Consider the following 19642-nt stretch of genomic DNA (forward strand, 5'->3'; position numbering starts at 1 on the left):
TAAAATGCGATGATGGATGGTGTAATTATACGAAGCAACCAAGTGGGGAAGAAAAGGCAATAAAACCACATTATTCAGTCTACTTTTTTCTTTTTTGCTTTAGCACAATCATGGAAAGCAATATATATCTAATAGATGACTTAAAAAATTATTAAACTTTGCATTATCATTTATTACATTACTTAAATAAAATGAATTGCCGCTTAATCTTTTTTTAAGGCTAGCTAATCCAAATTAACACTCTATTAACAAGATTCCATGTCAATTATTCGTGAGACATAGCATGCAAAACATTACAAAATGGATGAGTTTGAGACAAAGGTGTAGGTAGTAGTGTTTACTAAAAGTGGTTAAGACATGGCGATGGTGAAGAGAAGCATTGGTGTTTGTAAGAGGCTTTCTGGTTCTTCTTCTTGTTTGAGCACTTCAACTGCAACAAGTGATAATGATATTGCTCGGAGGCTTCAGCTTCCACCATTTGATTACAAACCACGGCCATACAAAGGACCTTTGGCTGATGAAGTTTTTGCCAAACGGAAAAAGTTCCTTGGTCCTTCCTTGTTCCACTTCTATCAAAAACCTGTGAGTCTCCAAAATTGATCAACCTTTTATTAGTTACTATATGATAATCTTTTATCTATGTTTTCTTAATTTTACTTTCTGTGAAAATTGAGTCAAAGAAATGAAGTATAAATAATTATATTATTTGAAAATGAGTCTCCACAAGGACTATCATATATTTGGCCCATCACCATAAGTGAGGAGGAGTTATAGCTACACATTATTTAATACATTTTGTATGATACTCTTTCATTAAAATTTATGGAGAATTACAAAATTATAAATTATGGAGTAGAATTTATTAAATATGAAAAGAGACCTATTTTTGTAAATTTTAACAAATTTCAATCAATACATATACATAAGTATGTGTTTTTTTTTTTTTTGAAGAAGCATAAGTATGTGTTAAAAAGTGTGTAACTGACTTTTCTCGATAAGTAAATTAGTAAAATACAGAGGACTTCTCACTGAGAAAACCATTTTTTTGTTTATGACTTTATGTAGCTCAACATTGTGGAGGGCAAGATGCAATATCTATTCGATGAGAATGGTAGGCGTTATCTTGATGCTTTTGCTGGAATAGTTACTATCTCCTGTGGACATTGCCATCCTGAAGTTTTGAATGCTATAATGGAGCAAAGTAAACTCTTGCAGCATACAACAACCATATATCTACACCATGCAATAGCTGATTTTGCAGAGGCCTTGGCATCCAAAGTGCCTGGAAACCTTAAGGTCAAATTCATCTTCATAATGTGTGTTTCAGTTACTATATCCGAACAAGGGAAGGATCCTCTTGCATTAATTTTTCACATGATCCAGTCCCATAAAAAATTTGTAATATTTTATATCTGTTTCTCTTAACATAAATATTTACAAATTTTAATAAACCTTTGCCAAATTTAATGTCTATGAAGAAAGATAAATAATGCAATGTGGCATGGCCAAAAAGCCAAATTTGACATTGGAGTACTTCTGCTTAAGGCTTTCATTGGTGGAAAGCAATGTTTGACTTTATAGTGTGCTAGATTATTCAACCAATTGCAATATGGAACATGATGTTCAACTAAGCAATTTATATTGCAGGTTGTTTATTTTGTAAATTCTGGTTCAGAGGCAAATGACTTGGCGATGCTGATGGCCCGTTTATACACTGGTAATATGGGTATGATTTCCTTAAGGAATGCATATCATGGAGGAAGTTCTAGTACAATTGGACTCACCGCGATGAACACATGGAAATACCCAATACCAGAGGTTTGTCCACACACACAAACACGTGTATATATGTATCCAAAAAAACACACAAACATGTATATCATTGTAACCTACTCCATGCTACTCTAGTTGTAACCATATCATTGATTTTTTTATTGACAAATGTTAGTTGTTAGTATTATTAGTTTTTGTTAGTTGAGGGATTCGAATCCGCGAACTCTCCCTCCTTCCCTTCTCCCTTCACCACTAAACCAACATTATATCTCCTATAAGGCAGTAACCATATCATTGTAAACGATGAATTAACTTTGTATTAAAGATGTGGAATGCTAATTTTTTTTTTACAATATTTAACTCTTCAAGGGAGAAGTTCATCATATCATGAATCCAGATCCATACCGTGGAATCTTTGGCTCAGATGCCAATAGGTACGCCAGAGAATTGCAAGATCATATTGACTATGGCACATCAGGAAAAGTTGCTGGATTTATAGCTGAAACAATTCAGGCATGTATAATCCATCCATCATGTTTAATTTCTAAACTTCAGAGTGGTATTTATAGCCACACACACCTTAGTGTGGTTTTCCTATGACTTTTTCCTCATGTCATGGCTTCTTCTAGGGAGCTGGAGGAGCAGTTGAACTGGCACCTGGGTACCTAAAACTGGTCTATGACATTGTACACAAAGCTGGTGGTGTCTGCATTGCTGATGAAGTGCAATGTGGGTTTGCGCGCACAGGAAGCCATTTTTGGGGATTTGAGACACAGGGTGTCATTCCTGATATAGTTACTATGGCAAAGGTCTAGACCCTCATCTCTTCTTTCTAAGTTTTTATTTTTAACTAATTGCAGGAGACAGTGACACCTTAATAATGTACTTCAAGTGCAACATCAGTCTGTTGTAAGGTTCATTATTATTTATGCATATAGGAAGCATGTTCCCATTAGAGGAACTAATTTGATGATACAACTATAAATAGATAATTAAGATTAGGTTTAAGTAAAGCAATCTTAAACATTTAATATATAGTTGAATGTTAAATTAATTCTTCTCACTTGTTGCACTCTTACTGTATAACTTTTAAGCAAAAATTCCATGTTTTTCCTTTTATTGTTTTTAGCTTCATTTTTTTTTTTTTTGTGTGTTTTTTCAGTATACTATGTATTTTGTTCTAGCATTACCTTCAGATAGGACCAATTTTTTTTAAGTGCCTCTCATGTACCTTTTCTAGAATTCCATTGTATGATTTGTACCTCATGTTAATATGCATCAGGGTATTGGCAATGGTTTGCCATTAGCAGCTGTAGTTACAACTCCAGAAATAGCGAGTGTGATGGCTCAAAAGCTTCAATTTAATACTTTTGGAGGGAACCCTGTATGTTCTGCCGGGGGACTTGCTGTGCTCAGAGTTCTTGACAAGGAGAAGCGTCAATCTCATTGTGCTGATGTTGGTTCTCACTTGATTCAGCGTTTAAGATCCCTGATGCAAATACATGACAGTACGGTTATCTTGAATCTTATATACCAAAAAGATTCATGCTTTTGTGTTGTGATATATTTTTATTTTTTGATACATTTGCCTTTTCTTATGTATCTATATGAAGCTTCATTACATAGAACATACATATGCCATAATTTTGTTGATTATTTTGATAATTTTTATATATGTCCAGTCATTGGAGATGTAAGAGGAAGAGGCTTAATGGTGGGGATAGAATTTGTCACCGATAGAAAAGAGAAGACACCTGCAAAGGCTGAAACAACAGCATTGCACGAAAGATTCAGAGGTAAGAAATTTGGTTGAATAAAAAGAATTGCATATGAAGCTTTCTTTTCCAAAATTTCTACAAAACATAGTAACTGTTTACTCCTATAAATTGTAGAGCTCGGTATTCTAGTTGGAAAAGGAGGGCTGCATGGAAATGTTTTTAGGATCAAGCCACCAATGTGTTTCACCAAAGATGATGCAGGTATATAAATAAATTCTGTCCTGGCTCTCTTTAACCAAGTTGTGGAGTCCAGATTCTTTGTTGAAGTCCACTGACTGGCTTCCTGATGTGCAGATTTTGTTGTGGATGCCTTGGACTATGCTATATCTAAGTTGTGAGATTCTGCCTGGAATCAAGATATGATTATATATCCTGCTAGCTACAAGTGGATCATCAATCCAATTTTCTATAAGGAAACAAATCCTGCTAGCTGCACTTTTGTACGTGTGTTCATTGCTGTTGTGTATTTCACATACTACCAATAACACTGCAATGCTCCCATTGCAAAGTGAAAATCCTGTAAACAATTGACAATATAAATTGAATGTGAATAAGTGGATTGGTGTGTATGTTTAGTTTCCCAATAGTATATATAGAAAATCAAATGAAAACAAGAAACCTTCAGCACATTAATATTTTCTCACTCAGCATCTTGGACAGAAACTCAAGTATCCATCCAAGAAAAATGAAATTCACGATGAATATTGTTGAGCACTATCACTATCAGAACTTCAAGGAACGAGACAAGTAACACCAACATATTGTGGCCACACACCATAAAGACCAGAGTAGAGAAGAAGATTATCATAGAAAATCATTTTGTAGTTGATTGAATAAAGATACAATAAGACTGTATGAATGCTCTAAATATAGAGCCTATTAGAGTTAACAACTTTCTAACAAACTAATAACAACTGATATTTTTAATAAACTACTCTTAGCAATCACAAAAAATAAATTACGTCCACTAAGAGAGTCTAGAGTTGATTCATTTTCCAAAACACCCAACATAACATTATATGAATTTTACATGACCAACTTCCACACAGACTCATGGCAGATTCTAAATATTTCATTTTTGCAACAATCCGATATACACCATGCGTCCAAAATCAATTTATTTACAAGCCCGTATGCATAAAATGAGCTAGCAGTCATATTTACAACTTCTCCATAACGCAAAACTGCAGGAAAAATGTGAGCAACCTGGACCTCTCATGACACATGGTTTTGATGCTCTTTGCCAAAGAAACTGACCCATATTCATCATCACATCACGTTCATGTTATGAGTTTGCGCTCTTGTAATCTTGTTGTGAGACTAAGCAGGTTCCCGGGGTCTATTAGACCACAGTGAGCTCAAAGCCCTCAGGCGTTGGAAATATTCCCCCAAAGCAAGCAAGCATCGAGCCGCCTGACGGATTGTAAGTATTCGAGACATTTGCTCCAAGGTTTCTTGCCGAAGATGGTCAGCCTGTTTCACATAGAGCATGGTTAAATCTCTAATATTCATTAGCCAAGCTAAAACTTTTTGAAGTTGTAAATTGGTAGTGTATATATAGCAGTTAATGATCTTCAAAGATGTTTCTGTTAATGTATCATTCATTAACCATCACTGTACTTTGTGACCTTACATTTACACTATATAGGCATCCTCAGTGAATCCACCTAAATGCTAAATGGGAAGTTGGTAACGCTAAATGAAAATTTGGCTAGCAAGCACTAAGTGACCAAGATGAATGGGTAAAGCTTTTGAAGTGAATCACAAGTCACAGCTAACGTAATAGATGAAATTAAATGCCAACGGTAATGAGATGCTGAAAATAGATCATAAATCACTAATTATGTTTTTAAACTTTGAATTTATTGATTAAATTGTTGTTTTTCATTTCTACTGAGGATTTCTTTAGAATGGAAAATATTTCAGTTTCAGTATCCGACTATCCTTGCTAAGAATTTGGGAATGGAAATTATTTTATGAAATATTTGTCATCTAGTTGGAATCAAATTATGGGTTTTACACATCAAAAAGTAAATTTAAAATCAACTTCTCTATAGAACAATATATAGAGTGATGTATAACAACTAGTTCAGATATGAAATATCATTGACTTTACAAGATTAATAGCTTCAAATCACTTCAACAGTACCCTCAACCCAAAAAACTATACATTGAAAATAACCAAACATCTGATCCTATTTCATATGACACAATCATGATATTTAAAGCACACCATACAGTTGCTTTTCTATTTTGGATCTATAGTGAGTAGAGCCAGAGAGACAGGCACACAAATAAGCACATGTGGATTAGAAAGTATATTTACAAGAACACATACATAAATTATTTTTTTTCATAGAACACCTGGATAAAAATTGCAACCAGCAGGAGGCATCCATTGTTAGCATGGCAAGTTGTGTAAAGGAAATTTCTACTAAATTGAGAACTAGTGTCTATCAAGAAAACAGGATATATTACCTGTTTCACAAAGCTCACCAGATCTTCCAACTTCTCCATTGCAGAAGTCATCTGTGGAATATACGTTCCTTCCATGAACTGCCCAGCTGCTACACTATCAGCAAGTGTTTGGCGGAGTTTGTCCATACCTTGTGAAAGGGCATCTTCTGCTTGCTGACATGATTGTCCAAGGTTATAGATATTCAAACGCTGTTGCTCCGTCAGGGGTTCAATCAGGGGACCAAGAACCTGCAATTAAATAAAAGTGTCAGCAAGCACCATAGTACATTACAAGCTTACAGCATGATATAGTTGAATATGGCAATAGAAATAATCTCAAATTCATCAAGCATCTCAATAAATCCATTTTTATAAAATTTCAAATTCAGGTGTGGAGATGCTATTCTTGACCAAGGCAAGAAGTCATGACTAAATCTTAAGAGCATTTCAGTAGATCTTGCCTAAAGTATAAAAACTGTAATAAATGAATGCAGTTTCAAATTTCCCCCATTATATCTCTCAAGAAGACTGTAAAAGAAGTTATTAATAAAAATTCAATAATAATGAGAAAGTCCTCAAAGGCAGTGACTGAATTTAGATATACACATTCTATATTTCTATGAAAACATTTTTAACTACTTTCGTTTATTAAATATGAGGCACCACCTTTAGAAGCTCCGAGGGGTGAAAGCCTCCAATCCACAGGAAAAATCTTTCAGCTGTTGTTTTCCACATACCGGACATAACATAGAAAACATCTGCTTTTGCAGCAGCAGATTTCATGCGAAACATTTCGGCATAGTGGCTCATCATACCATCTACTAAAATCCTGAGCTCTACGTCACCAATATGAGCATTTAAAGCATTTCTCAGTTCTGTGATTTGTCTATTTTGCTCATTCACCCAGTGTCCATACTCCATCTCAAAGGTTGTAATTCCTGCAACTATTGTATTATTAGAATGCAAGAACAAATTGGAAAATAGAGTATAACACAAGAAGAAAAGCTGCTCATGGAAAACCAAGAACAATATTACATCAATCAAAACAAACTAACTTAAGCTTGCATAGCACCATGAAAAATTCTGAACAATTAAATAGTTGCATTGCCAATAAGATTCCCGAAAGTTGTGCCTGGGAGCTAGTATAAGACACTTTCAAGATATGTGTACGGTACACAAATTTTTCTCAACTTACCAACAGTTTAGTTATGGTTTTGTACAACATCCAACATAGAAAAGGAATAACAATTTTAATGTATAAGACCTGATAATCTAGCTTGGCAGCACATATCATGCAAGATACATATTAAAAGTTCTCCAACTGGCATATACCAAGACTCTAAACATTCTGCCATTTTCTGGATATTTGGAAGAAAAATAACAAATTCTATTTTAAAACTAATTATGATTTTAAACCAAAAGGTTGCTACAGGACTAAGAAAATGTTTTTTAATATTTTGAGATGGCAGACACAAACAAGATTTTAGTATTTAGATGTCCATTAGTAAGAGATTTAAGCACATTTGGAAAAACTGATTTCGCCACAGAAGAAAATTTTAAAACATCAAGTTACAAAGACATGGAATAGCAAGACACATAAAAACTCCAAGTGCAATGCAAATATATGGCAGCAATAGCATAATAACAAACCAACCTGAATTTACTGATCCAGCAAAACCCAGATGATTAGAATCCAACCCACCACCTATATACATTCCCTGCAGTTTAGTTTCCTCAAGATATTAAAGTGAGAGGAAAAGGAAGGAAGATGCTGATCAACATAATGTGATCCACAAGAGAAACTACAAGTATATTAACTCATCTTCCCCAAACCTGCTGTCTTGCACGTTCAAGTTCTTGCTCCAACTGCATCAACTTCAAACGACTTGATTCTAACTGCTGCACATAGGCCTGTAAGGCAATATCAGCAACCACATGATCATTAGTATATCTAAACACTAATTGCGTGTCAGACAACGAATCAATGCATATTCATTCAAACCTTTTTCCTCAATCGGCTCTTACGAGCAGCCTCTCGATTTTGTGCAAGACGTCTTTGTATCTGCATGTTTGACCATATTAGATTCCTATTTGTTTCCACCATATATAGGCATAAAAGAGAGTATGAATTCAAGCCATATATTGAAATTGAATACAGATTCCTCAAAGTCCAAAATGGCAGGACTAACATACTTGTCACCCTAATTGTATACATGAAGCTCAAGATGGAGGGGAAAGAAATGTGAAAAGGCTGTGATTTGCCATGCCAAAACATTCCCAATAATAACTCTCCATAATTCTAGATGGTTTGATTACTTCATTACATTATAGAACAACACCCTACGGAATAAAACTTGAAGCTTCAAAATGACAACATATTTAATGAAAAAAACATTTAATGTCAGACAAATGTCCCAACGAAAGAAATTAGAAATTTTAATGCTCAATTATCTACATCTGCATTTACAGGTAAGTTGAGCTGACAATTCAGGTATTTTTATTTTATGGAAGTCAGGGAAAACCCTCTGACAGAATGTATTAGAAACCACGTGGGTATGAAACAGTATTTACATCTGCTCTCAGCGGTAAAGAAGTATATATAGTTGCAATTAACAAAATACTACCAAGAAATAAGCCTTCTTTCTTTTCTTTTGTTTGGGGAAGAGATAGGGCAAGACAAAACGAGTTTGCATAACATGTTCTTACCTTATCAGTAGGTTTGCTAGCTTCTTGGTCATACTTATTAGGTTCTCCCAGTATACCATGAGAAGCATCCTCTGACTGGGTATTAAACAGCACAAACGAATTTGGTTAGTAGGCAGAATAGGCCTTATAATCTTATTTACCAATGAAACAAAGCACGGATTTCATAGACTTGCACCTGACTATCAAACTTCATGTCTGCCTCATCAATTAAAGGCATGGCTGCACTTAAATTTCCATTACTTTTGAAGCCTTCTCCCCACATACTAATCTGGTGGATCGGATCGTACACACTCATACTTCTCGGGGAAACAAACTGCGGGGATGCTGAATTCATGTTCTAAGAACTGATCAGTGCTGCAACTCAATAATCATTCAACACATACTCCTATACAGAAAACTGCTGTCAGGAAAAACAGAAAAAAAAAAAGATGAATTAAAGCTTAATCAATCTTAAAATGCATTGAAGATTGCAAGCCAAACACATTCACTTAAAAAATTAATAACTGAAGAAATTTTGTAAGGAAAAAGAGAAAACAAAATAAGAATAAAAGGGTAGCAGGAGCAAGAAGCAAAAAAAGACATAAAAGGGTAGCAAAGTAGATCATGCAATTGCCACTGTTCCAACCTTTCTGATACCAGAAAAGTGACTATGAGAGAGACGAAGAGTGAAATTCCTTAATTAATAGCTACCAATCCATGATAAACAAACAGAACTTTAAAATCTCAAGAAAAAACAGACATCACAAGCTAAAGAGAATCACAAAAAAAAAAACGAATAATTCATTTAATTAAACCGTGTTTTAGTTTCTTCCCCAACCGCGGCCACGTTTGTACGACAACCGCCACAGACAACGCCTATGCAACAGAATCTATAGTACGATTTTCCCATTAATAAGGCAGCAAAACCACCTCATCATTTTTAGTAAACATAGGAACACAAAACCAAATCCTACATAGCACCACCCTTTTACCTTTTTTTTGTTTCCCTTTTTCCAAAGACAACAAAAGTTTTAAGTAACAACTGCCAGAAGAAAAGTACCAGTAATCATAGTAGTTCAAAACAAAGATAAAAATAAAGGCATCAATCTATCTAAGTATCTATTGATGTCATGATATTTAGTTGGCAAAGTACAACCAAACTTTGATCTGTACCAATTTCCTCCCTTGACAGTTATAGAATTATCCACAAAAACTGTAAAATAAAAACTAAAAAGCCAAACCTTGTGATAATAAAAAAAAAAGCCACTTTGTGAAAACGTTATATACGTTGTCTTATTATTTTCCCGCTTAAATCTTCATGCCAACATGGCTAGCTATCAGAACTGCAGAAGAACGCAAGACCCTTCCATTCCATCATTGCGTTGGTTCGGAAGACGACGCTTTCAGAGACAGCCTCTAGCTTCAATTTTTATTATATAATAAAAAAATGGAAACGTAGCCCACCATTTTTAAATGGGGTTACATTATTTATTTATGTATATACAAACAGATAGAAATAAGTTAATGATTCGTTGGAGTGTTATTCAATTCATTTATCAGTGAGGTTTTGGATTGAATTCTATGAATGAAAAAAAAGTAATTAATAAGAAAATAGTATTTTATGGGTTGTCAATTAGATTTTTTTATAAAAATTAATCATTTGTAAAGTTAATAAATATTCGGTATAAACAATATGTTACTAAAATAAATAAAAAATGTATTAGAGGAGTTTTTTTTTGTGTGTGTCTTGTTATTGGAGGGTGGAACTTTTTTTTATGTGTTGTTGTTAAATGCTTGTTGGTGTTGAGCTACAGAGAGTCAAATATATTTTCACAAACCAAGTGTCACAGTCATCGTCATGTTTCCACTATGGCTAATGTGCGCACCAGGTAGATCACGACTGTGACTGTTCCCCTCACTGTTTCAACGCCACCGGAATATATATCATCGCCGGCACTGCTACATTTATATCATATACTATTATAGTATACTATAATATGTAATAATGTAGCATACCATCATATAATATTTCATGGTTGGTTTTGTATTTATATAATTATTTGAGGTAACCTATACTTCTTAGTTGTTAAATATAAGTTATTATTGGTGTCACCATCCACGAAATTACTTACAAATGATAACTTAAGTAGAATGCGGGCACTAACACGGCACCACCAACAATATTAGAAAGTCAAGAAATTATGAGTTTTATATGATTAATTGAGGGTGGGGTGCAGTGTTTAGAGTAGAAGGGAACGTCATACCTTCACACGAGATTGGACAAAACCTAATCATTTCAATATTCTTTTCGTGTCTTACATTATACACACAGCCTAACATTAGGCTGGTTTTATGCGTTGCTTTTCATGCTATTTAAATTACTAATTAACAAATTAATACGAATATTTGTACCTTTGCATTCCCAGCGTTATTAACTATTAACTATTATTGAAATCGCATACTACTTGCGTAGATTGTTATCATCAGAATTGGCAGATACTTACCCTAAACAACCTATTTAAGGTTATTAGATCACTTTTTTGGGTTTCATTATGTCAGATAATATGTAAGAATTTTTATCATTTTTTTTTCTTTTGTAGTAAAATCCAACTTAAATTCTTAGATTTAACTTATATAGAAAAAAAAATAGAATCTCTTTTTTTTCTCATATGATATTAAAAAATAATATTTTAAAAAAAATATAAATTCTTAAGAACTTTTTTCTTAGAATTCAACTTCCAACGTAAAAAACTTTTAAACAAAAATAATAATAGATTTAATCAACATGTATTCTTTAACTCAATCTTACGTCTCTCTGTTAGATTAGATATTTGATAGGCTAAGGAATATGAATATTAATGAAGACTTTCGAAATGTTGAGTACTTCTATTAGGCTACTTGGCTAGTGATTCGATGCATCCCACTCCACTTTTTTAACCATTGACCTGACCTCCACGATAAATATACCAAATTCCAAAAGCATCTGTGCCTAATAAATCAAAGCATCTAAAGCACTAAACAAGTATCTATCGAGATTAATTTAATCGTGTGCACCCTAAGCATAATATTTAATGCTTATTGATTTCTTTTACGTTAATGTTTATTGATATCTTACCATATGTATCATTCTTTCAGTAATTAAAATATAGTAGAAAAGCATTCAGCAAAAAAAAAAAAAATATATATATATATATATATATAGTAGAAAATAATAATAATAATAAATAATATGTCAAATCATTATTAAATAAGATTTAAATCATCAATTTCGCCTCACATTATGTTCCACGAATAAAAACTTCACATATAAATTAAAATTAAAAAATTGAATTTTCTATTTTTTTTATCACAATCTTTGACAAAGCATTGTTACGGGTTTTGGTTATTCTTCCTTCCTCAACCTAATCAATCATTCTCCTATTAAGTTTATTTAAGCAATTCACCGTTAATTATAAAAATGTGAACAATTCGTTTTCTTTTCTTAACTGCAATCAAAGCGAAGCTGCTTCAGACCGACTAAATATAGAACGCATGAACAACGGTTGATTTCTCCCTCGATCACAATCAATTTATAGTCATGTGATATCAATGACTTTCGTTCCCGAATAGAATTAAAACAAAGCTTGATTAGGTTTCTTCTAACATCCTAAAATTTTAATATAATAATTATTATTAGTTTTATTTAAAAAATTATTAATATAAGAATTTATTTAAATTAAAATGATTATGATAATATATATATATATATATATATATATATTTGAAATACTTGTATTATGATACATTAAATACCGTTGAAATAATTGAATAATAAAAATTATGTTTGTTTTAATTACTTTATTTAAAATTGATCGAGTTAAATAATTAGTTTATCAATAAAAAAAATAGATGGTTAATATAAGATTCTTGAAATTATTTTTTATAATTATAAAAGAAAGTGTAACAACTCCATATCCTAATTAAAAAGATTAAAAGATCATTATTATTGTAAATATAATTATTATAGTAATAATATAACATTACATATTTAGTTTGGATAAGATATTTGTTATATTTGAATTTGTGATCATTGAGAACAATTTAAATCTTATCATGTTTTATATTGATGTATCTTGAAGGAAAATAAGATACTAGATTTAATAATTAGATAAATCTATATAATAGAGTAGAAAAAGATAGAAAAATTTGATTAGTCAAATCTATCAAGAATATATCTCATGTGATCTAATCTTAAATCATATTCTCTTGTATTATATAAAAATAGACAATTCTCTTATCCTAGAACTCTATAGTGGGTCTCTCTCATAAATAGAACATTAGTAAATTACATAAGCTTGAGAAGACAAAAGAAATAAAGAGAATTTTGTTGACCCACTAAATGGAGAAGATAAATAAAAACGAAGAACACGTGAATTATTATGTGTTTCAAGAGGTGAGTAAAACAACCTTCTTTTTTTTAAACTTTCATGCTATAAATTTTTAGAAATGCGTCTTTTTGAGTTTACCCATTATAAATCGATAAATTGATACATTGATCATTGCGAGAATTAATTTCTGTGATGATTGCAAAATTTAGATTCCATAGTATTCTTGCATGAAGTTATTTAAGTGTATGATATAATCATACCAACATGTAGATTTTACTATTCATGATTTTACAAAAAATGGTATTGCAATATACAAATCTTCATTAGTTGCATATTAAATCTTAGAATTTATTTGAAAATTCATGAATCAGCTTGCTTGAGTTTTACTTTTAATTATCATAACTTATATGATGTTATAATTTGGGGTATGACTTTGTAATGTATTATTAGTGTATATGATATTAGAGTATTTATTTGGTAGTTATCTCGAATGATATTTTATAATTATGTGTGAGTTAATCATCATCTTCTAGGAAGTGGTAGTAGTGTATCTTTTATTCTGAGAATTGAATATACATGAAATATCTCTATTTAGGATGAAAAAGAGATATGAAATGCTTCCATCTAAAATGAGGATGAAATAATAAATATATTCACCTGGGACAGGAAAAAGATCGTGAATCATGAATACCTCCGTTTATGACTTGAGAGACAATGTGTGTGTTCATAAATGAAATTTTAAAATTTTTATTTATAGATATTTTAAATTATTTTTTTATGATAACAAATGACGTTACATTTCTAACACACGGAGAATGCAAAAATTGTTTTATTCATAATTATGATCAATTTAGAACAAGTATTGTTTCAAGGCAATTCAAATCAAGATTTTTCTCTCAAGTAGTTTGATGAAGCAATTGTTTTTTAGATAATACTTTGATGCATTAATTCAATTCTAGGCAATAGAGCAAAACACTTCAATTGATAATACGTTGAGGGAAATGCTGATTAGGTTGGAAAAAGATGGATAATGACATGAACGTATAAAGGATTCGCCAAAGGTAGTGATAAAAACAAATTAAAAAATTCGCTTTTTATTTTAATTCACGTGTTAAGTTTTTATTGATGAGGTATAATGTGATATGTGAGACACCCAAGTAAGATTGGTGATTTGAATCCTAGTAAATGTCACTATAAAATTCTAACACTATTTGTTTGTAGTATTAATTAAGAATGCTAGCTATGGGTAATGTATCCATACGAATATCCGCATCTAACAAAAAGATTTATCTAACTTTATATTTATGCGTAAAGCAATGTTTAGCATCATGATCCAGCCTTCCAAAACAAATCCATACTTATATTATACTCAAATGGGTATGTATCCAAACCTGTTGTTAGTATTTTATTCATGGAATATATTTTCTTTTCGATGTATCTTTTTTATAAGTATTAAAGAAAAAATATTTTTTGACATTAAAATTATTTTTATGAAATGAAAATTAAAGGTACAATTTTTTATTTTATTTTTTTAAAATATCTAAAATATTTTTAAACTAATTATAAATATAATAAACAGTTATTTATATAATTATATTTACTGTAGGGGTAATATAGATGTTGGATGAGTGCTATACTACATATATCAGTACCTGTACCATTAAATAAAAAGCTTACATATAAGTAATTATATTGCGTATCCATTACTCTTAAATCCAATTATCATTCTAATACTAATTAAATTCATATTTATTATTTAATACCCTCTTTGCATGTAAATATACAAATTTATTGTAATTAATTTTTATACAAGTAAATTTTAAATATTACATGCAATATAATGAGTTTATAAAAAAAAGTAAAAGTGCAATACAATACTAGTAATTAAAACGAAATAGACTACTGATTCACAAATTTTATGGAATTTGAGAAAGATTGACTAAAGCACACACACACAAAAATAAAATTTTAGTATAAAAATGAAATTTAATGTGTTAAATTACTTGTTAAGTGTAATATGATATTTTATATTCTTTTTAAATGACATAATTATATAAGATATGAAATTTTATGGAATTTGAGAAAGATTGACTAAAGCACACACACACACAAAAATAACATTTTAGTATAAAAATGAAATTTAATGTGTTAATTACTTGTTAAGTGTAATATGATATTTTATACTCTTTTTAAATGGCATAATTATATAAGATATGAAATAGACAGGAGGAGTTTGCATCAGGCCCACATCTTTTTTGTTTTCATGGAAAGATCACATTCTTACACTTAACCCATAAATATTTTCTTATACAATAGTTTCTCCATCCATATTTCTTTACATAATCTTATTTCGTAAAAAATTCATGTAAAGATACCTAAGCCAGTTAGAATCAATACGATGTTGCGTGTAGGATATATTAAAATCCGCATTAATTAATGCTACGCTATGCAGCGCGCACAAACTTGTTCCATTGAGACAAAAGAGTTCAAAACTGACTCGGTAAGTTGTTATCTACATGTCATTCTTTGTCCCTTTTGTCTTTTGGTTTGATATTTTAATTAGCAATCACCACAAACCACACACCTATTTTGTGTCACATATTGGCCTTTCAGATCGTGTTGGGACGAGGATGATGATCATCACACATTTTTCAGTTCCCTTCTTATGGGATGACTTCTTTTTTGTGTGTGCTAGATCCATCGGTTGTATACTATACTTGTATTCACCAAAAGTAAACCAAACCAAAACAAAAAATTGGTGATGCGAAAATGCCCATTATGCAAATACTATAGTCGAAAGTGATAAAAAATGTTGTTGCTTCCGTGAATTTGCAGGATTCTAGACCCTCACTCACAGAAGTTTTCGTTATGATTTTGGTTTGAACAATTTCTTACAAACTTTATCTTAAAAAGAGGTGAAAAAGGAAAAGTGCCATTAGAAATTTCTTACTAATAAAAGCAAAGGAAATGCTATGACTATCATTTGTTTGATGATATGAAGTACTGCTTCACACGCGGAAGATAATTTGAGTCCATGTTTGGTTCAGTTTAGATTTGTTTAATAAACTACCCCCAAAAACTATAGATTTATATAATAATGTTTTAAACAATAGTGCAATTCATTGATTCTAGATTATTTTTACACCGATAATAAGTCACAACTGAGTCATTTCCATAGTAAGGTTCTTCCCCTTTTCCTTAATTTATTGTAAGTTACCTTTGCCTACCACTTTAAAATAACCCTTATTTTCTAACTTCGGAATCCAAATCTACTTTGGCACTCTTTTTGGTTCTAGCAATATCTGTTCTAGCCGAACAGCTCAAGTAGGCCCAACATTCCCCAACTAACAATTTACACTCTTTTCTTTGCCCATTTTCTTTTACTTGTTCTCTTTGTTGCTTAATTTTTCCTAGTGACAAGATAGGAGATCCGATCACACTTTAATTTTTTTTCCAACAAGTCAACAATTAAGCATTATACAAACCATGTTAATTTATCAGATTTATTAATTTTAGGGTTATTAATTACTTACTCTTATTTTTTTATGATGAAAAATAATGTGGCTGAAAGTTAGTCAAATTTTATAATAAAAAATAATTATTAATAAAATTAATAAATATTTCACATTTATTACATGATAACATAAAAGTTATATAAAATTCTAAACAAAGTACTTCAAATCAAGACAACACTTGTAAGTTTGAACTACGAGATGCAAGGTTCAATTTTATTTTATTTTCTTTAAAAAAGGGGATCTTTGAATATTAGCTTTTTTTTTTCTCAACTTGTGTTCCTTATTCATTCTTCAATTATATTATAAGTTTATGTTATTTTCAGATAACACTTATTGATGCACATTATTTTGACTAAGACTCCAAATAATGTTTTATTTTAAAAATACAACGATGAAAAATAAGAGTCGGAGATCCTTGGTACTAAAAAAGTAATCAACAATGGAAATTAAAGACAAAAATTATAATGACTATGATTTCGAAAGTTAATTATTAAAAAAAGTTTATAATGATTATTGATAGTTAGGATTGATATCCTAAGTTTTAAATGTTTTTCATATTGACAAGTGGCTATAATATTTTCAACTATTTTAATTTAGAATTTTTATTTTAATATTTTTTATCAATAAATATTAATTATTAATTTATTAGTTTTTTCACTTTATTTTAATACTTTAATTCTTGAACCTACAATTTTAACACTTTATTTCCAACCATTTACATTTTTGCAACATCTCTTTCTCCCTAATTTATCTGCTCTAAACTCAAATCTATTTATATTTTTTGGTTTCTTTATCCTTATTTTTCTCTCCACACTATTTTTATCCTTATTTTATTTTTACATTTTTGCAGTCTTTCTCCCTTAATTTTCTACTCCAAATTAAACTTAAACTTATCCATGTTCTTGTAATCTCTTTCTTCCTACATTTTTCTTCTCACAGCTTACACTTTAAGTTTTGGCACCAAAAAATCCCATGATTAGATTACCTAAAAAGAATCAAGTTCTAGGAGCGAGTTCATGGCTTTAAGAATCAAGTTCTACAAAATAAATTTATGAATATACTTAGTATTTATCCGTAAAAAATGTTAATGAATGGATTATATATTTTATTAAATAAATTATGGATAGATTAAGATTATATTAATAAATTTTTAATAGATAATAAATAAATCAATAGATTATTTTAAATGCCGGAAGAAAAAAAGCTTGTTAGAATGTGTGTGTACGTAGAGATATCGCAAAGAAAATTTAACAAGGTGGAGTGAAGATCCGAGCCATGCACCTACACTACCCTTTAGGAGGTCTAGGTGCCTAAAAAAGGAACTTTAATTTCAATGGAAATTTGGAAACACCCTTTACCCAATATGGCCGTCTGGAATCTTCGAATACTCTTCCTAAAATTTTGGGATCTTCTGGTTCTTAGTTTCTATGATTATTATTAATTATTATTATTCCTTTACATTGCTGACCTTAATTTATTCATAAAACATTTGCAAGTAATGAACCATACGTGTATCGGAAAAGGCACAGACAATGAATGAAGCATAAGGGGCGCCCATTGTACTTGCGAGGGACATTGGGACACCTTCACCTTGTGTATTGTATGGTACAATGGCGTCACCAACTGTGTAAGTCTAATATTAAATAAAAAAAAGCAAAATTGTTGTAATTGTAATTGTAATTGTTGTAAAAGAAAAAAGGCCGAAACGATAAGCAATAGATAAGATTGGATATGGATTGGATTATGTGCTTAAGAAAAGAAGACATTTAAGAAACAATAATTAAAAAAAAAGATTGGATAAGTTTAAATAATTGTATGCAATTAGGTCTCGGTGTAAATGATGTGCATAAAGCTACAATGATGGTGGTGGGTGCATTTGGAATGGCCGATTGACACAAGAGTGATTTTCTTTTTCATATTCCCTATTTTGTGTTGGTTTGAATATAATTAATAATGGCAAGTGATACGTCAAGCAAACACACCCAATTGGCTTTTCCTATTGGTGGTTTTATTTCAAATGGCAATCCAAAGTGGGTTGTCACTAAGAATGGCTATTGGGGCCTCTCAAGTTATGGAAGAATTTAGATTCCCAAATAGTAGCAACCCAACTTGTGTATTTTGGCAAACAATAAAAAATAGCAAGGGACATCAACATTGCATATTAAGAAAGACAAATGTTAATAAGTTATTTTAGGATATTAATTTAAAATTTTAAAATAAAAATATTTTTATTACAAGATAGAAAATTACATTATTTATAAATTTTTTTGTTTTTTATGATAAATAATTTTCTTTTAATTCCTTAACTATATCCTATTAAAAAATGGAAAGAAGATGCTAAGTTGGTAACCACTTTCATCATTTATTCAAGACAGTTACACATGGAGATATGTTTTGCGTAATCGTTTAGCATGCTGGAAATTACGGGGAGGAGAAATGTGTTTTTATAGCTGCTTCTATGATGTCTTCCTCTTGCGTCATTGAATCTTCGTTTGATTTTATCAGTGACATCAGGCAATACCTTATTTAGTAACACCATTTCAATGTGATGATGCAGAGTAGTGTTTTTAATTTTTTAATATTTAATTAGAAAAAATATGTTTCTTAATCATAAACGAAACTCAATATTTTTTTTCTTTTTTCTTGAAAGAATTGTATAGGAATGATGAAGAATTTGTAATAATAATATTTCTAAATCATATTGAATTAAGTGAATTCCTCAAAACCCAGCTGCACAATATGTAAAAACAATTATATTTATTCTATCAAGTTCATAGATCAACTACAACAAAATTAATTTAGCTTAATTAGTAATTTTTAATTTAAGTCTTAAATATGTAATTAAGTATTAAATATTTAAAGGGTGAAGAATAATTGTGATCTATAAAAATAATTATATTTATAATTTGATAAATACTGAAAAGTCTATGTAATTTTATTTCATTTATTGGCCAATTGAGAAAAAAAAATTATAACAATTGTTGAGATTATTTATTTATTTTAAATGGAAAAATATTAATAATGATCATTTAATGTTTTTAGGGAGACTAACCATTTATCTAATATA

General features: G+C 30.7%; 2 protein-coding genes across 9 annotated transcripts; one reads left to right on the plus strand and one right to left on the minus strand.

Annotated features, from left to right (window-relative positions):
• The first annotated feature begins 221 nt into the window (after positions 1-221).
• On the plus strand, positions 222-4120 carry LOC114380838 (alanine--glyoxylate aminotransferase 2 homolog 1, mitochondrial-like). Its single transcript, XM_028339908.1, has 9 exons — positions 222-582; positions 1066-1296; positions 1648-1818; positions 2143-2286; positions 2403-2582; positions 3056-3281; positions 3456-3569; positions 3666-3752; positions 3846-4120. The coding sequence occupies exons 1-9, from the start codon at positions 358-360 to the stop codon at positions 3887-3889; spliced, it is 1422 nt and encodes a 473-aa protein (XP_028195709.1). The 5' UTR covers positions 222-357; the 3' UTR covers positions 3890-4120.
• Positions 4121-4330: 210 nt separating this feature from the next.
• Positions 4331-10136, minus strand: LOC114380839 (transcription factor TGA4-like). 8 transcript variants are annotated; one of them, XM_028339915.1, is made up of 9 exons: positions 9981-10136; positions 8890-9099; positions 8715-8789; positions 8011-8070; positions 7842-7919; positions 7663-7726; positions 6675-6952; positions 6030-6257; positions 4331-5024 (listed from the first exon to the last, which is right to left on the minus strand). In XM_028339915.1, the coding sequence occupies exons 2-9, from the start codon at positions 9046-9048 to the stop codon at positions 4872-4874; spliced, it is 1095 nt and encodes a 364-aa protein (XP_028195716.1). In that variant the 5' UTR covers positions 9049-9099; positions 9981-10136; the 3' UTR covers positions 4331-4871. The 8 variants fall into 8 exon arrangements, with proteins under 8 accessions (XP_028195716.1, XP_028195714.1, XP_028195718.1 ...); XM_028339913.1 differs by having other exon boundaries at positions 8890-9111; XM_028339917.1 differs by lacking the exon at positions 9981-10136 and adding an exon at positions 9754-9850.
• Between the last annotated feature and the right edge of the window lie 9506 nt (positions 10137-19642).

Source organism: Glycine soja, chromosome 13 (assembly GCF_004193775.1).
Source record: "Glycine soja cultivar W05 chromosome 13, ASM419377v2, whole genome shotgun sequence".
NCBI classification, from domain to species: domain Eukaryota; kingdom Viridiplantae; phylum Streptophyta; class Magnoliopsida; order Fabales; family Fabaceae; genus Glycine; species Glycine soja.